Source organism: Pogoniulus pusillus, chromosome 32, assembly GCF_015220805.1.
Source record: "Pogoniulus pusillus isolate bPogPus1 chromosome 32, bPogPus1.pri, whole genome shotgun sequence".
Taxonomy (NCBI): Eukaryota; Metazoa; Chordata; class Aves; order Piciformes; family Lybiidae; genus Pogoniulus; species Pogoniulus pusillus.
In genome coordinates this window covers 1,617,270-1,633,652 of record NC_087295.1, presented here as the reverse complement: position 1 = coordinate 1,633,652, position 16,383 = coordinate 1,617,270, and the positions used below count along the sequence as shown (strand labels likewise).

At 50.5% G+C, this 16,383-nt stretch overlaps 1 protein-coding gene across 8 annotated transcripts; it reads left to right on the top strand.

Moving 5' to 3' along the window:
- The first annotated feature begins 186 nt into the window (after positions 1-186).
- On the top strand, positions 187-16,242 carry SLC25A38 (solute carrier family 25 member 38). 8 transcript variants are annotated; one of them, XR_010308104.1, is made up of 9 exons: positions 187-320; positions 1,260-1,402; positions 4,756-4,877; positions 5,985-6,069; positions 6,783-6,962; positions 8,055-8,223; positions 10,293-10,459; positions 12,166-12,850; positions 15,619-16,242. XR_010308104.1 is itself a non-coding variant. In XM_064169919.1 (8 exons), the coding sequence occupies exons 2-8, from the start codon at positions 1,334-1,336 to the stop codon at positions 15,682-15,684; spliced, it is 858 nt and encodes a 285-aa protein (XP_064025989.1). In that variant the 5' UTR covers positions 187-320; positions 1,260-1,333; the 3' UTR covers positions 15,685-16,242. The 8 variants fall into 8 exon arrangements, 6 of the variants coding, with proteins under 6 accessions (XP_064025989.1, XP_064025985.1, XP_064025986.1 ...); XR_010308103.1 differs by lacking the exon at positions 15,619-16,242 and adding an exon at positions 13,112-15,603; XM_064169919.1 differs by lacking the exon at positions 12,166-12,850.
- Positions 16,243-16,383: the final 141 nt, after the last annotated feature.

Sequence of the window (16,383 nt, the reverse complement as noted above, 5' to 3'; positions counted from 1 at the left end):
AGCTTCAGCTCTGCCTGCCAGGGCTCACCAGCAGCACCTTTCCTGCAGCTGTGGCCAGGCATGGGTGGAGGGGTGGAGGGTTCTCTCCTGGCACTACAGTGCCTTGCAGCAGCTCTGCAGAGACACTCGTGCCTCTCAGCAGAGTTACCAACACCTTGCCTTTCACTTGCTTGTCTCTCAGCACCTGGGAAAACTGGGACCATGCTAAGACCATAGTGTGAGGCACAGGAGCAGAAGGAACCAAGGCTTGTCCACGGAATCACTCTGCAGTTCAAGCCAGCAGTGCTGAGCAGGGACTGGTCTACACCTGGACTGTGCAGGTAAATTTTGCCTCCCTACCTTTTTAGTGAAGGATAAATGTGCCAGCCCCTGGCTGCTGAAAAGCCATCAGAGAGGAGCTGCCTCCAGCAGTCTCTCCGTAAGGGGGACCTGAAGGGATGAGGCTCCCTCTGCTGGGTCTGCCCGCAGAGTGAGACGTGGAAATCATCCTGGTCAAACCTGTGCCGTCGCTGCTGCTGCGTCACCTCCTTGTTCATCCTCAGGTTAACTTGAAGTGAGCGAAACGTCTCCAAGTCCACAGCAAAGCAAGGACCTGGAGAGCGCTGCTCCTGCCAAGGTGTCATGCTGGAGGAGCTCATTTTTGCTGCAGCCCTCGCTTTGCTTTGGGATAAAAGGAAAGTGTCATAGAATCATAGAATCAACCAGGTGGGAAGAGACCTCCAAGCTCAGCCAGCCCAACCTAGAACCCAGCCCTGGCCAAGCAACCAGACCATGGCACTAAGCTGCAGCACAGGAGGTTCCAGCTCAACACAAGGAGAAACTTCTTTCCTGTAAGAGTCCCAGACCCCTGGCACAGGCTGCCCAGAGATTGTGGAATCTTCTTCTCTGGAGCCTTTCAAGGCCTATCTGGATGTGCTCCTGTGTGACCTGAGCTAGGTCTGCTCTGGCAGGGAGGTTGGACTGGATGATCTCTTTTGGGTCCCTTCCAACCCCTGACATCCTGTGAGCCTGGGATCCCTCTTTCTGAAGGGGCTGCCAGGTGGCAATGCCAGCAAACACCAGCAAGTGCTTTGTGCACATGGCCATTGCTGGGCCCAGCACTGCACCTCTAGGAATTTAGCTGGACTCTGGTGTGTCTGGATGTGCCACCCCTTACTTGGCCAGGCCATGGCAAGATTCTTGGAAAAGCAGCTTGTGGAAGCCTCTGGGTGCTCCTCCCAGGCCTCCTGATGCTTCACTGATAAGAAATGGCTCTGCAGATGCAGCCAAGGCAGTGTCAGGGCTGACACAAGTCTAAAACAGAAGCAGCTCGTTTCAGCACTTCACTCCTCCAATGCTCTGGAACTTCAGCCTTCCTCTGCTGCGGGCACAAGATGAGGAAGACCAAGTGGAAGCACCAGTGGTAAGACAGCTGCAGGGAGAGGCTTGGGCTTTTGAACACCAGTCTCTGTGAGACAGCTGATGGTGGGGTTGAGGGAAGAGGTGAAGACTGCCGTTCTGGTTGAGCTAGAGCAGAGCAAATTCACTGCTCAGGGGTTTTACTTCTCACTTCAGTCTCTTCCATGTGATGGCACTTTCTGAAGTTAACAGCAGTTCTTCAGACAGTGTCTGCTTCTGGGAGCAGTGCTCACAGTAACTATCAAGGGCCATCACACAGGAAAACTCTGCTCCTCTGGCGGCCAGGGTGAATCGTGTGAACCACACTGGAGTGCAGCAAGTGAGGGGCTCTGGAGTAAAGAGAAAGGTGGAACTCGCAGGGAGGAGTGCTATCATACGTAGTATAACAGGGAGGGATCATGAGGGTCAAGATCACTTCTTCGAGGTAGCTGAATCCCCACCCCTAGAGTGGCTTGAAAGTGGTAGAAGTGTGGTGCTGAGGGACATTGTTTAACACCAGCCGTGCTGGAGTTAGAGAACAGTTGGACTCAATGACCTTAAAGGTCTCTTCCAACCAAAGCAATTCTGTGAATGCAGGTATTTATTTATTTTCCTTCCTTCCTTCCTTCCTTCCTTCCTTCCTTCCTTCCTTCCTTCCTTCCTTCCTTCCTTCCTTCCTTCCTTCCTTCCTTCCTTCCTTCCTTCCTCTCTTTCCCTCTTTCCCTCTTTCTTTCCCTCTTTCTTTCCTTCCCTCTTTTCTTTCTTTCTTTCTTTCTTTCTTTCTTTCTTTCTTTCTTTCTTTCTTTCTTTCTTTCTTTCTTTCTTTCTTTCTTTCTTTCTTTCTTTCTTTCTTTCTTTCTTTCTTTCTTTCTTTCTTTCTTTCTTTCTTTCTTTCTTTCTTTCTTTCTCTCTTTCTCTCTTTCTCTCTTTCTCTCTTTCTCTCTTTCCCTCTTTCCCTCTTTCCCTCTCCCTTTCTTTCTTTCTTTCCCTCTTTCCCTCTCCCTTTCTTTCTCCCTTTCTTTCTCCCTTTCTTTCTCTCTTTCTCTCTTTCTCTCTTTCTCTCTTTCTCTCTTTCTTTCTCTCTTTCTTTCTCTCTTTCTTTCTCTCTTTCTCTCTTTCTCCCTCTCTTTCCTTCTCTCTTTCTCCCTCTCTTTCCTTCTCTCTTTCTCCCTCTCTTTCCTTCTCTCTTTCTTTCTTTCTTTCTCCCTCTCTTTCCTTCTCTCTTTCTCTCTTTCCTTCTTTCTTTCTTTCTTTCTTTCTCCCTCTCTTTCCCTCTCTCTTTCCTTCTTTCTCATATGTACGTATTTATTGGTTGGCCACCAGTCCCTCTCCCTTACGTCTCTTCCCCTTTGGCAAGGAAGAGGAGTTAACAGACGCTTTCTGTCATTCCTTTAGCGCTCAACCCCTGGCAGCCACCCGTTATGAACGGTCCCCTCCGCTCTGCCCGGGCGCTGTCGGCGGCGGCTGCCAGGGGGCGGTGCGCGGCACGCAGCGGGTTAAAGGGGCCGCATGCGCCCGGCGGCAGCGCCGCTCGGCCGCTCGGATTGGGCCGCTCGGATTGGGCCGCCCTGGTTGGGCCGCTCCGATTGGGCCGCCCTGGTTGGGCGGCTCCGATTGGGCCGCTCGGATTGGGCCGCTCTGGTTGGGCCGCTCGGATTGGGCCGCCCTGGTTGGGCCGCTCTGGTTGGGCCGCTCCGATTGGGCCGCTCTGGTTGGGCCGCTCCGATTGGGCCGCTCTGATTGGCCGCTGTGCGGGCGTCGGTCGGGGCCGCCGCGCTCGGTGCCTGCGGCGCGGCGCTGGGATGCCGGGGAGAGAGGCTGAGGTAGGGGTTCGTAACGGGGCCGTGGGGGCGCTCACCCCGGGCCTTCCTCGCCCGGTCAGCTGAGGGCAGCCCGAGGACAGCGCCCCCGGGGGAGGGCTCGCTGCTTCCCCCGCCTTGCTTCATTCGTCCTGTTCGGTGGGCCCGGGGCTCGGCGGGCGGCCGTTACGGGCCGTGCCGCGGGGCTGGGGGGACGTGCCGGGGTTTTAGAGGGGTCTGAAAGTGGGAGTGGAAGGCAGCCCTGTACAGCGCACTGCGAAAGGCCTACCGGTGAATCTGCAGGTGCCCCTCCAGAAGCCCCCGTGCTGCAAAGGGCTGCTTTAACGCGGTTCTGCGCCGAGGGGCGGAGGAACTCGGTCTGCGTTAACGAAACGCCTGTGTGGGGCTTTAAAACACAAAATCCCCGTCCTGCTCTGTGCTTTGCGTCGCCATCGGCTGCGAGGGTTGGGGCTCTGCAGCCTGGGGAAGAGAAGGCTTGGAGGAGACCTTGGAGTGGCCTTCCAGGATCTGAAGGGGGGTACAGGAGGGCTGGGGTGGGACTATTGACAAGGTCTTGTAATGACAGGACGAGGAGGAGGAATGGGTTTGAACTGGCAGAGGGGAGATTGAAACTGGATGTTAGGAGAGGGTTCTTTGCAGTGAGGGTGGTGAGACACTGGCACAGGCTACCCAGGGAGGTTGTGGCTGCTCCCTCCCTGGAGGTGTTCAAGGCCAGGTTGGATGAGGCCTTGAGGCCAGGAACTGGATGAGCTTTGAGGTCCCTTCCAACCTAAACCATTCTATCCTGAACCATTCCCAGATTGCATTGGAAGGAACCCTCAAGGGTCATCTTCTCCAATGCCCCTTAGTCAGAAGGGACACTTCCAACTAGGTCAGGCTGCCCAGGGATGTTAGGAAGAAGTTCTTCCCAGTGAAGGTGGTGAGACACTGGCACAGGTTGCCTAGGGAGAATCAGTGAACGTGATTCTGTGCTCCACAACCTCCCTGGAGGTGTTCAGGACCAGCTTGGATGAGTCCTTGAGCAACCTGTTCTAGTGGGAGGTGTCCCTGCCTGTGGCAAGGGACTGGAACTGGCTGAGCTTTGAGCTCCCTTCCAACCTAAACCATTCTATGATCCTTACCAGCCTGGAGGTGGCAACCAATGTGGGCAGAAAGGCTTAGCCAAGCAGGCTGTGCTGTGCCTTGGGTGTGCTTGTGTCAGGTTTGGGTGGTGAACAGTCTGAAGGGAAGGTCCCACTAGTGCCTATGGCCCTGCAGGCCCTTGCTGTGCCGTGGGGAGGAAGCACTGGAGTCGCTCCCAGCAGGCTGCTGAGAAGTGGATGAGTTTGGGGCTAAGGGGATGGGCAGGGAACACCCGAGCCCAAAAGTAGAATTACTGAATAATAGGACCAAAAACCAGAAATAAAATGTGATCAGGCTCTGAAAAGGCTTCCTGTGCCCAGAGGAGCAGCCCTTAGTGTCTGGGCTTGACTCATTTTCCTGTCCTATAGCACACAACACATGGACTGCTGGATTTCCTCTCCAGCCACTCTGTAACGAGTTCTTCTTTCTCTTCTAGATGCATCCAGTCCTAAAGGCCTTTGTGTGTGGCTCCATCAGTGGGACGTGCTCCACGCTGCTCTTCCAGCCCCTCGACCTGCTGAAAACCCGCCTGCAGACGCTGCAGCCTGCTGTCCATGGGTGAGAGCGTGGGGACGTGTGTGCGTGGGGGACTGGAGGTGCTGCAGGGTAGGCTTCTGCCTGATTGGGTGGCTGGGGCTTGGAGTTCAGGTTTGTCATTTGTATACTGAGAGCCTTTCTGAAGTAGGAGTGTTTTAGTAGCATGGGAAAGGATTGATACCTTGTTGCAGGACAGAGAGAGAGAGAGAGAAAGGCTGCTCCTGGGAATGCTACTTCAATAACATGTAGCCTCAACATTTGCGTTGGTCCCAGAACTGGTGTTAGCTGGAACAGCTGCCATGTCCTCTGCCTGAAAGATTCTGTGCAGATGTCTCAGCTTCTCCATGTGTGCAGCTTCTCCTTGAGCTAGCTCAGTGTAGTCAAACACGACTAAGTCTGCTGCTGCTAACAAAGAGGGTGAGCAACTGCAAAATACTAATGAGAGGCCTCTAAGGTGTGTTACAAATGGTGGGGAAGCAGAAAATGGTGGGAAAGCCCTAGTGTGCTAGTTTGGGGCAAATTGGAATGTTTTAATGAGAGAAATTAGATGGTGGGCTGTGAAAAGGAAACAGTGGTGATGTCTGCTTTGCTCATAGGCTTCCTGAGATGGATAAAACCAAGAACACAAACATAGATAAGACACAGTGTGTGTGAGCGTGTGAGAGTCTCTACCTGTCACAGTCGGTGTCTGTGCTTTTCCCCCTGTGTAACCCCACTAAACTCTGCCTCTTGCTGATCCTCCAAACTCACCTTGCACTTAAAGCATACTCTGGGGTAAGGCAGAGGGGTGAAAGGAAGGTGGAAGGGTGGTTGGGAGCCCCTCCTGGGGACTCTGGTTTCTGGGAGGGCTGCTGTGTTCCTGCATTACCTTTAACTTACTGTAAATACCTGCTTGTGCCTTGTGCTAAGCTGTGAATGCAAAGCTTCATTCCTTAACTTTCAGCTGGCTGAGGCTAGTCTGGGTGATTTCATAAGATTGGGTGAAGTGGGTAACTCCCAAACCATCACACCTGGAAAGAGATGGAGCCTCTTGGAGGTGCTGGGGTAGTGCATAGAGGCATGAGGGAAAGGGAGCACAGAGAGCAGAAGCAAGCCAGCTCTGCAAGCTCTGTCTCGTCTGCCTTTCAGGTCCGGTCGTGCTGGGATGGTAACACTGCTCTTCAGGGTTGTTCGTACTGAGAGCCTTCTGGGGCTCTGGAAAGGTGTCTCTCCAGTAAGTGGCTGTTTTAACCCTGACTGCTGAAAATCAGGAGATAAATAAACCTGCTGGTTGCTGCTAGCTCTAACTGTAAATAACCATCTTGTGCACAATTAGGATTGAAGCCCTTGGGTTTAGATTAAATCCTATGCTAAGGAGTTAAACGTGGTGAGTTTCACTCATTAGGTCATGGCAGCCCCTGGAGTTTTGCAGCCCTGAGCAGCTGAACACTTGAATATTTACAGTGGTTTAGGTGGGAAGGGAGCTCAAAGCTCAGCCAGTTCCAACCCCCTGCCATAGGCAGGGACACCTCCCACTAGAACAGGTCGCTCAAGGACTCATCCAAGCTGCTCCTGAACACCTCCAGGGAGGGTTATGGAGCACAGAAGCACAGAATGTGATCTTTGATCTTTGATCACGTTCAATCTCCCTCTGCCAGTTTAAACCCATACTTTGGAAATATGGGTTGGCAACTGCACTAACAGTGCTTTGTCTTGGGATATCTTACTGTAGGAAACTGCCTTTGAGGAATGTGTTTAAATCATGGCATAGTTTGAACCAATTGACTCCCAGTGCTGTAAATGACTTTTCCCTTCAGCATGTTAACTTCAGTGATTTTTGCTGTTTTCCCAGAGCTTCCTGTGCAGTTTAACAGCCTCTGAGACGTTCTGTAGTACCTCTTGTCTGATGTATGCTTTCTTTTCTTTCTCCATCTGCTTCATCTGAAGTCCTTTGCAAGATGTATTCCTGGGGTTGGGATTTACTTCAGCACTTTGTACATGATGAAGCAAAAGCTTCTGGTGGACCGTTCTCCCACAGCCCTGGAGTCTGTCTTCCTGGGGGCCACTGCGCGGGCAGTGTCTGGGATCTGCATGCTGCCCGTGACCGTCGTGAAGACCCGATACGAGGTGAGTGTCGCTGTCGTGTGGGGCAGTGTGGCTGGAGAGCTGCCTGGCAGAAAGGCATCTGGGGCTTGCAGTAGACAGGCAGCTGAATGTGAGCCAGCACTTGCAGTAGACAGGCAGCTGAATGTGAGCCCAGGCAGCCAAGAAGGCTAATGGCATCCTGGCTTGTAGTTAAAATGCTGTGTCCAACAGGAGTATGGAGGTGATTGTCCCCTTGGACTCAGCTTTGGTGAGGCCACACCTCGAGTGTTATGTTCAGTTTTGGGCACTGCAATACAAGAGAGATGTGGAATTGCTGGAGGGGTCCAGAGGAGGGCAAGGAAGCTGGGGAAGGGCCTGGAGAGTAAATCTGATGAGGAGAGACTGAGGGAGCTGGGGATGGGTAGTGTGAAACAGAGGAGGCTCAGGGCAGACCTCATTGCTGCCTGCAGCTACCCGAAGGGACATTGTGGAGAGGCTGCTGCTGGGCTCTGCTCAGAGTAGTAGGAGACAGAACAAAGGGGAATGGCCTCAAGCTGAGGCTGGGGAGGGTTAGATTGGACATTAGGAAAAAAATTTTTATAGAGAGAGTGGTCAGGGACTGGAATGAGCTGCCCAGGGAGGTGGTGGAGTCACCCACCCTGGCTGTGTTTAAGGGTGGTTTGGACATGGTGCTTGGGGCTATGGTTTCAGGTGAGTCTTGTGGAGTAGGGTTCTAGCCTCGACTTGGTGCTCCTGAGGGGCTTTGCCAACCTGCATGTGTCTGTGATTCTGAGTTCTCTGTTAGTGATGTTCCAAACCTTCCTTCTGATGGGAAAGACATTGCAGCTGCAGAAGGTCGTGACTGCTGAACTAGAGCCAGGAATGCAGTCTTAATTTCATCCTGGTTCATGCATAGTCCAGCAGTATATTCTTGATGCTTAGGCAAGAAGTACAAAGTGAAAGAGAATTCACCCTGATACTTGAATGTCTCAGCTGTGTTTGTGTACACCTTTCATATGTTGCCTTCCTGAAGGGCTGCTTTAGAGGCTGAGGTAGGGGAAAAACCATTCATTTGGCCCCTGTGACCTTGTGCTGCCTGGCGTGTGGGTGTCTAACCGCTGTGTGCGCTTGCAGAGCGGGAGGTTTGGCTACGGGAGCGTGTACGGGGCTCTGAAGAACATCTACCAGACGGAAGGGGCTCGCGGCATGTTCAGCGGGCTGACCGCCACGCTGCTGCGCGACGCGCCCTTCTCCGGCATCTACCTCATGTTCTACACGCAGACCAAGAGCCTCACGCCTCAGGGTAAGGCTGAGCGCTGGCGGCTGGCCGGGGAAGCGCTTCCCCTCTGGCACCTTTCCCTGCAGCTGAGCCTGTGTGCTCTGCTTGGTGCCCTCTGCCTCGGCAGGGAGCCTCTTGCATGGATTTCAGTGGAACGCTCACGTTTTCCTCTGGAGAACTGTAGACCTGTGTGATGGTTTGGGAGTTGCCTGCCCCCCCCAACTCTGTGATGGTTTGGGCTCTTACCCGCCCCCCCCACACTTTGTAATTGCCCCAGCTAACTCAGACGGACCCTGGGAATATAGATGAAGCAATTTATTTACAGCTAGCAGAATTTACAAGCAGCTATTTACAATATATACAGTTATATACAATTATATACAGAAATATACTAAGGATAAACAATACAGAAGCACAACTCCCCTCCCAGAAACCTGAGTCCCCAGGAGGGGCTCTCAAACCACCCCAACACCTCCCCCGGCCCTTCTTAACCTTACCCCAGTTCTCAGGAAGAAGAGAGGTGCGGCCAAGAGGTTAGGGAGCAGGGTTAGTAAGAGCAAGGTTAATGAGATGTGACCAGGTCTGAAGGCAAAGGCAGAAGAGAAAGACAAAATGGAGAAAGTTTACTTCTTCTTCCCAGAGCTCTCAGCGAGACTGTGAGAGAAGTTGACATCAATTGTTTTCATTCCACTGCCTGTTATCTAGTTCTTTTACCAAAACATTCCAGCTTGCTTCTAACTAGCACACACTCCTAGGGCTAGACTCAGCTGGCTGGAAGTTAAGGAATGAAGCTCTATATTCACAGCTTAGCACAAGATACAAGCAGAGAGTTACAATACATTGCAAATATATACAGCTGTATACAGAAATATGCAAGTTAGAGGTAATACAGAAACAGCCCTCCCAGAAACCAGAGTCCCCAGGAGGGGCTCCCAACCACCCTTCCACCTCCTTTCCACCCCTCTGTCTTATCCCAAAATATGCTCTACATGCAAAGTGAGTTTGCAGGTAAGGAGGATCAGCAAGCGGGGGTTAGAAGCAGAAGGATCAGTGCAGAGACACACACTCTGTCTTATCTTTGTTTTGTGCATCTCAGCAAGCCTGTGAGTGAAGCAGCCATCACCACTGATTCCTTTTCACAGCCTAGCATCTAATTCTTCTCATTAAAATGTTCCACTTAGCCTCAAACTAGCACAAGCTGTAGCTCAGGTCAGTATAGAAAGGGAAATTGGCCCCAAGCTGATTGATTGTCTTTATGAAGATTGCTCCATCAAGTGGGCTAGCAAACTCACCTTGGGAAAGAGTAGGTAGGTGTTTCTGGCAGTGCTTTCTGCTGCTGGTTGTCTGACCAGTGCCCACTAAACTGGGGCTTCTCTAAACTTGGAATTGGGCCAACACTTGCACAGACTCATTTTCTGAGTTCAGATTCTGTTCCCCAGCCAATGAGGCTTTTTAATAGTGCTAACTATAGACTAGTAGCTACTTTCTCCCTTTCAAAGGTTTTTCTGCCCAGCATGGATTTTAACTTCTCTCAGACTATGCTGTTGGATTAAGCATTCAGTAGCTCTTGGCTTTGTCCCTGGCCTGGTTCGTGTCCAAATTTATTAATGTATTGGTCTGTTTTAGTTTCCCAGAGCCCAAAATACCTAACAGAGCAATACAATAATAGGATGGAAAGAAAAGAATTAGATGTAGAGAGGAAAAAGAGGTAAAACACCCAAAGAACAGTCTTGCTTTGATTTGGAAGTTAAAAGGAAAGCTTTAACAATAAATAAAAGGTATTTAAAGTAGGGGAGTTACAAAAAGGTATAGGGAAGGGAAAACAAGGTACAAAATATAGATACAACCAGATCGATGGCAAGGGATGGAGGCAGATTCAGGAAGGGGTTGTCCCACCATGTGGGAGCAGCAGGAGCCAGGCTGCTGCTGGCAGGCAGGGAGGCAGGTTGGAGAGAGCCAGGAAGTGCCTCTGTTTTTATAGAGGGTCTAGACAGGAAATGGGAGTGGGCTGACCACTACACCTGAGGTCAGGTTCAGACCACCCCCAGGAGGGCTAACCCTTTAGCTGGTTCATCTCCATTGCTGTGTTGCAGACCAGCTGGATCCAGTGCTCATGCCCTTGCTGAACTTTGGCAGTGGGATCTTTGCGGGAATCTTGGCCTCCTTGGTGACACAGCCTGCTGATGTCATCAAGACACACATGCAGCTGTCCCCCAGCAAGTACCGCAGGACAAGCCAAGCTGCTGCCTTCATCTACAAGGTGAGCTGAAGCCCTTCTGCCAGGCACAGGCACAGCCTCACTTCTGCTCTCCTTGCCTGGAGCACAGCTGTGCTAAGTTTTTACCTTTCAAGGGAAGTGAGCAAATGTGACTGCTTTGGAGGCTCTTGCAGTCAACCAGTGTCAGCATTGCCAGGAGCTACAGTGGGCCATGCTATGGAAGAACAAGGCTGAAGCTCTTGTCACTGGTTTGTGTGCACTAATGACTGGACAGTGCTCTGCTTGTCTGATAGCATTCAGATGCTTCAGCTCATTCCTTGCTTTGCCTTATTACAGAGTCAATCAATCAAACTGGAAAAGACCTTTGAGATCATCAAATCCCAAAGTTATCTAATCAACTAAACCATGGCACCAAGTGCCACATCCAGTCTCCTTTTAAACACCTCTGGCTTAAACTTGCCCTGGTGCAGCTTGAGACTGTGTCTCCTCATTCTGTCACTGGGTGCATGGGAGAAGAGACCAATGCCCACCCAGCAACAATCTTCCTTCAGGTAGTTCTAGAGAGCAATAAGGTCCCCCCTGAGCCCCCTTCTCCATGATAAACAACCCCTGCTCTGTACCCTCCAGCACATTCCTGTCCTCCTTCAACTGGGAAGTCCAGAACTTGACACAATACTCCCAAGGGCTGTTGCCACTACTTAGCTGTTTCTTGCCCCTCTTCAATGGATTGCAAGGCAGTGAACTTGCTCCCTGGTGATTCTTGCCATTGCTCAGTCCTCCATCCATCCTGACAAATTGACTGCTGATGGGGAATTGGAGAGCAAGCTGAGAGTACTGGAGCACAGAGGTGGACATACTCCAGCAAGCATCTCTACACAGACCTGCTTCTTGTTGCAGGCTGGTGAAGCTGGTTTCACTTCAGTTCTGTCTGTTAGGTATTGTTTCTTAGGTGGGTAATGATGGAAAGGGCTTAGCTGACTTCATCTTAGCTTCATTTCTGTTAGCTTAGTGTGTAGGCTTGGAGGAGCTGTGGTACAGCTGCTGCCACCTCTGCCTTATCAATGTAGGACATCGTGATTAGAACACCAGGGTAGAGGTTTCTTTAGTGTGCAGCATGAAATGCCAGTTTCAGATACTAACCAGCTGTAAACCAATTCTTTGCCCTCTGGGCACTAAAAGAGAAATAACTGCCCCAATCTGTATCCCAGGAAGGGGAAGGAGTTTAACTCAAATCTCACCTTTCCTTTCCTGCCCTCAGAAGGGTAGATCTTGGCAGGTTTGCTTTGTTTCTATATTGAACTCTCTTCTGAAGCAGGAATCTGTTTGTTTGTGCATAGATTTGCTGCGCATGGTGCATTTTTCTCCTGTCAGAAGGCTGGGGTTTGATTCACTACTTATAAATGTCAGGTTTTACAGAACAGCTAAGTGACTTCTAAAACAAGGCAGGTGGCTTTTCTGGAATGTCTGCACATTGTTTCACCTTCATCTTCTCTTTGGTGTGGCTGTCCCCATCCTGGCATCCCCTTCACCATTCATTGCTCTTCCTGCTTTCCTGAGTACCCCCGGCGTTGCACAGCGCCTCAAGTTCTTCCTCAGCAGTAAATGCCACTTAAACCTAGGTCTGAGAAACTGGTCTGGGTCTGAGCTGAAGCAGATCCTGTGCTGTTCCATGTGGGAAATGATGATGAGAGATTGAAACACTGGAGGCAGACTGTGATGGATTGCTCTTTGCTTTTCTCCTGTGGCAGGACTTTGGGTTGGTTGGCTTCTTCCGAGGGGGTGTGCCCCGTGCCCTCCGGCGGACTCTGATGGCAGCAATGGCATGGACAGTGTACGAACAGATGATGGAAAAAATGGGCTTGAAATCCTGACTTGAGTTGCACAAGAAACGTCCAGCTTCACTCCTCCTCCTGCTTGCTGTGATCCACTGGCACTAGGAAGTTCCCACAGAGGAAAAAGCCTTGCTCGGCCAGGATGCAGAAAGCTCTCCTGAGATGGGGGCTTAGGCCTTTGGGCAAATAGAGGGAAGAAGGATCACTTGTTCAGTGCATTCCAGAAGAAACTGTGCTTGCAGACTGCCATGGCAAGTGGCAGGCTTGCCACGGATTGGGAACTATGCTGAGAGAAAAGCCCCTTTGAAAAATAGGTCTGGCTCACCACTTTGTGCAGTAAGACAGTGCTGAGCAGAAGTGTTTGAGGAGAAGCAGGGATTGCAGAACCTTGTCTGGTCCCTGCCGATCTATGCAGCGCCCCACTGTGATGCACGTCCTCCTTCCTCATCTTTTGTTTTCACAGGGGAACACTGCAGAGCGTGGTGGGAGACCGGGTGTGTCTCACAACGCAGGAGTGGGTGGAAGAGAGCTGATGTGCTGGAGGAAAGTTAGGAACAGGGTGTCTGTCATCACGCTTGTTCTGGGCACGATAGCCGAGAAGGTAACTGGAACCTGCTTGCCGTGTCCTCTGCTACTATGTAATTGAGCATCCTAACACTCTTGACATGTGCTCCTGCCTCTGCAGCAGCACTTGCACAGCGAGTAAGAAGTCTAAGGCACTTTATTGCTGACTGCTACCAAAGTTGTACTTGTTCCTAAAAACGTGTTTCCTGCTGGCCTGACTCCATCAGGAACACTTAAGTATTATTATTAATTCTGTTGTACTGGAGACTTATTTGCTTCCTGTCATTCACTTGTCAAGTCCTGACCAACACCTGCAGTGTGGATGTACCTGATAAGGTCATAGCTCATAATGCATAAATGGAAGCTGCTGGCACGTGGAGACCCTTTGGAGCTGGAGAGAAAAGGCTGCTCTTTTCTGTGAGCATTTTTCAAAGGTGGAGATCTTTGAGAATTTGGTAAGGAGCTTTAATTCTCTTTGGGCTCCACACAGGCTCTCTGCTTTCTCTTAGCACATTTCAGCACTCCTGAGTTTAAATGCTTTTTTCATCTACTGTGCCTTCTTCCTCATTCCCACTTTGTTACTCACACCTCATAGTGTGTGCTGGCCTAACCTGACTACAGCCTGCTCCTCTCTTCACTTGTGCCTCTGTCCTGGCTGTCTGGGTTAGGACTCTTGTGGCTCTGATGGCATTGCCATAAAGCTGGAAGTATGTACCCTGTTCTGCAGTGTGCCTTGCAGAAAAGAGCCTTTGTTTTTTGTTTTCTTAAATGTAGAGGGATGTTACAGTTCAGAAACAGCAGAGGCCTCTCATGAGATGACATGATGCCTCTCATCATGACATGATGCTGTAGGAGTACAACCAACCACCATTGTCCCCCTGCTCATAACATTCAGAGTGGAGCTCTACAGCCACTGCCTGCCCTGGCAACCTCCTGAGCACAAGAGGAGAGGGGATATGGGCTGTAAAAGATGTTCTTTCCCAGATTCCAGTTCCGAGAAAGTTTGATGACTGACAGGAAAGTTAAGCCTGAATAAAGTGTAAGGGGATGAGCTGGAGGCTGGCAAGGTGCTGCCTGTGTTTAGCCTCAGCCCGACTGTGGCAGGAGACTGGTGCTGCACACTGCTGGTATCTGCTAGAAAGGAATTGGAGGGTCCTGTGTGCACCTATCTATGTGCTGATAGCAGAGCTCTGCATCAAATCATTCCATGTCTGGCAAGCTGTTGGATTCCCTCTGCTGCTCCTCACTGCCAGGCATGTGGGCCCCTTATTTGCTAAATATTAACCGTGAATGCATTTTCTTTTGCTGTCCTTTCAACCTTCCTGAGTTGCATTCATGAAAGCACAGGAACCAGTGGTAACTGCCCTCCCTGCTGTTCTTCTGAGCACGGCTGCCACAGAGAGCTGGCTAAGCAAGTCTAGAGTTGCTGACCTGTCACAGTGAGGTGGCAGTGACGTGAGGTAACCTCATTTGGCTCTCGTTGCTTTCTGCAGGACATCAATGTGTTGTACTGAGTTTATTTGGGTGTTTATGTGGTGTGTGAGTTGGATCTGTTGTTGGTCCTTCTAGGCAGTGAAGGGCTGAGAGTAGTGTCACCTCCAAGATGCCATAAATTCCAAATCAAGCAATGTTCTGATCAGAAACCTGAAATGCAGGAACACTTCAGTGGCTTTTATGTCCTGCCTGGCCAAGTGGCAAAGGAAGGAGGAGAGAATTTATCCTATTTTATTTTTCATTTACTTATTTTTTTAAAGCAGTGTTGGCTTTTCCTTTGGGAAGGTTGTTCCATTCCCCTTGCTTGTGGAGAGTGAGGAAGCTCTTTCTTGGTGCAGTAGAGTGCTTTTGACTTGTGAATTAGCCTGGGATCCTTTAAGTTTAAGAAACAATCTAAACTGCACTGTCATCCATCATCCCTAGGTGCTGCAAACCCCAAACCTTCTCTACAGGTGAGCTGGAGAGAGTGAGTTTTGCAGTGCAAATTTGTTGTTTGCTTTTCTTTGTTACTTCTTTTGTCTGCCTCACAGTTGAGGGAAGGCTGAAATTCTGTCTTCTGAAGGCTGTATCACACAGGCAGGCACAGTGCTATCTCTCAGCTCTCATCCTTAAGCATGCCTCACCCTTTGCCCCTCTTCCAAAACACTGTTTCTGAAGTGATTGATTGAAATTACATCTTGATGGCTAGAGCAAGTCCAAGAACATCAAGTGTGTGGACTTGGAGGTTGAGATACATTGCCTTGAGATTCTATTGCTTCTAATTAACAACAAATCATCACTTTACAACCTAAATGCAAAGCAATCCAATAAAAGCTCAAATCGTCACCTACCTGGGTCCTGCCAGCAATTCCACCCATAACTATCTTAGCAGATAATCGTTTCCAAAGCCTTTGCTTGCATCCCAGGGAAGGTCATGAGATCCCTTCTATGTATGGCAGGGTTGTGGTCAGGTCCCTCTCAGGACAGTACCCAGTGAATGTGCTTTGTCTCTGCTTGCCCCTGCAGCTCAGGGGTAAGAGCACAACTGGTTAACTTGTTGAGACAGTTGGTACCTAGGGGAGTTGTAAGGGCACAAGAGAGTTTGTGATTAAATATGATTATTTATTATTTAGAAACTTGACATTTCCCTTCTTTCCATGCTCCTGATTTTTCCTTCCCCCCTCCCTTTTTTGCTGTTGAAACAGAACTGGAGTTTTGCAACATTGCAGGTTTGAGCACTGTTTATATGACAATACATAGTATTTATTGAGAAGATGTGTTTTATCTTTCCATTAAAAACTGGTTGCCTGAAGTGAACCATCTCTCCTTCAGTGTTTATGGAAAAGGAGACCCCAAACCAATCAAACCCACAAGGGATGGGATGGAAGAAAGGCTTAAGGAAGCAAAAAGACGTTTCCCAAGAGAAGAAGACTACTGGTTGAGTTCAGAGTCTGTACAAGGCCATGGATGTTCCCTTTTCTAAGGGGCTGTGCTGGTACCACCTCAATCTGCTGTACTCACAAATGCCAAAACCACACAGCAGTGGCCATTCTGATGTTTTTCACAGCTTCCTCTGCTTGCCTGCTGTGTGTCAAGACTGACAGAAATTAAGCCTCCACACTGGCTGATGAAATACTGTTTTTAGGACAGCGGGGGGTTGAGCACTCTGGGGAGAAGCTGGCTTTAATCTCCTGCCAGCCAGGTCTTTGCTGCTCAGGCAGTCTCATCTCGGCAGAGGAGCAGACCTTGCGCCTGGGACGTAAACCTCTGTTGCAAGCAATGGTGCGAGGTGACGCTGGATTGCTGGAGTCTCCTCTTGCTGTCGCAGCATGGAATCCCCGCTTTGCTTTCTGGACGATCTCTCGGATGACAGCCAAACACTCTAGCACTCATCGCCGGGCCCGTCCTGGCAGTAGGGTGCACTCCCAGCCACCGGAAGGCGTTTCCATCTTAGAAGCATGTTTCAGAACCGCCTGCGGAAGAGGGCCAGGGAGGAGGCTGAGCCACGAGTGGGGCCGCCACGGGCTGCCGCTTTAAGGCCGCGCTGCTCGCCCCGCCCCGCCCCGCCCGCTAAGCACCGCCCCGCTGGCTAAGCAC

Coding starts and splice junctions, on each gene's coding strand:
- SLC25A38 (XM_064169915.1), top strand. CDS start 1,334: ATGCTCTGGAACTTCAGCCTTCCTCTGCTGCGGGCACAAGATGAGGAA. Junction 6,070..6,782: donor TCTGGAAAGGTGTCTCTCCA/GTAAGTGGCTGT, acceptor CTTCATCTGAAG/TCCTTTGCAAGATGTATTCC. Junction 8,224..10,292: donor CAAGAGCCTCACGCCTCAGG/GTAAGGCTGAGC, acceptor GCTGTGTTGCAG/ACCAGCTGGATCCAGTGCTC.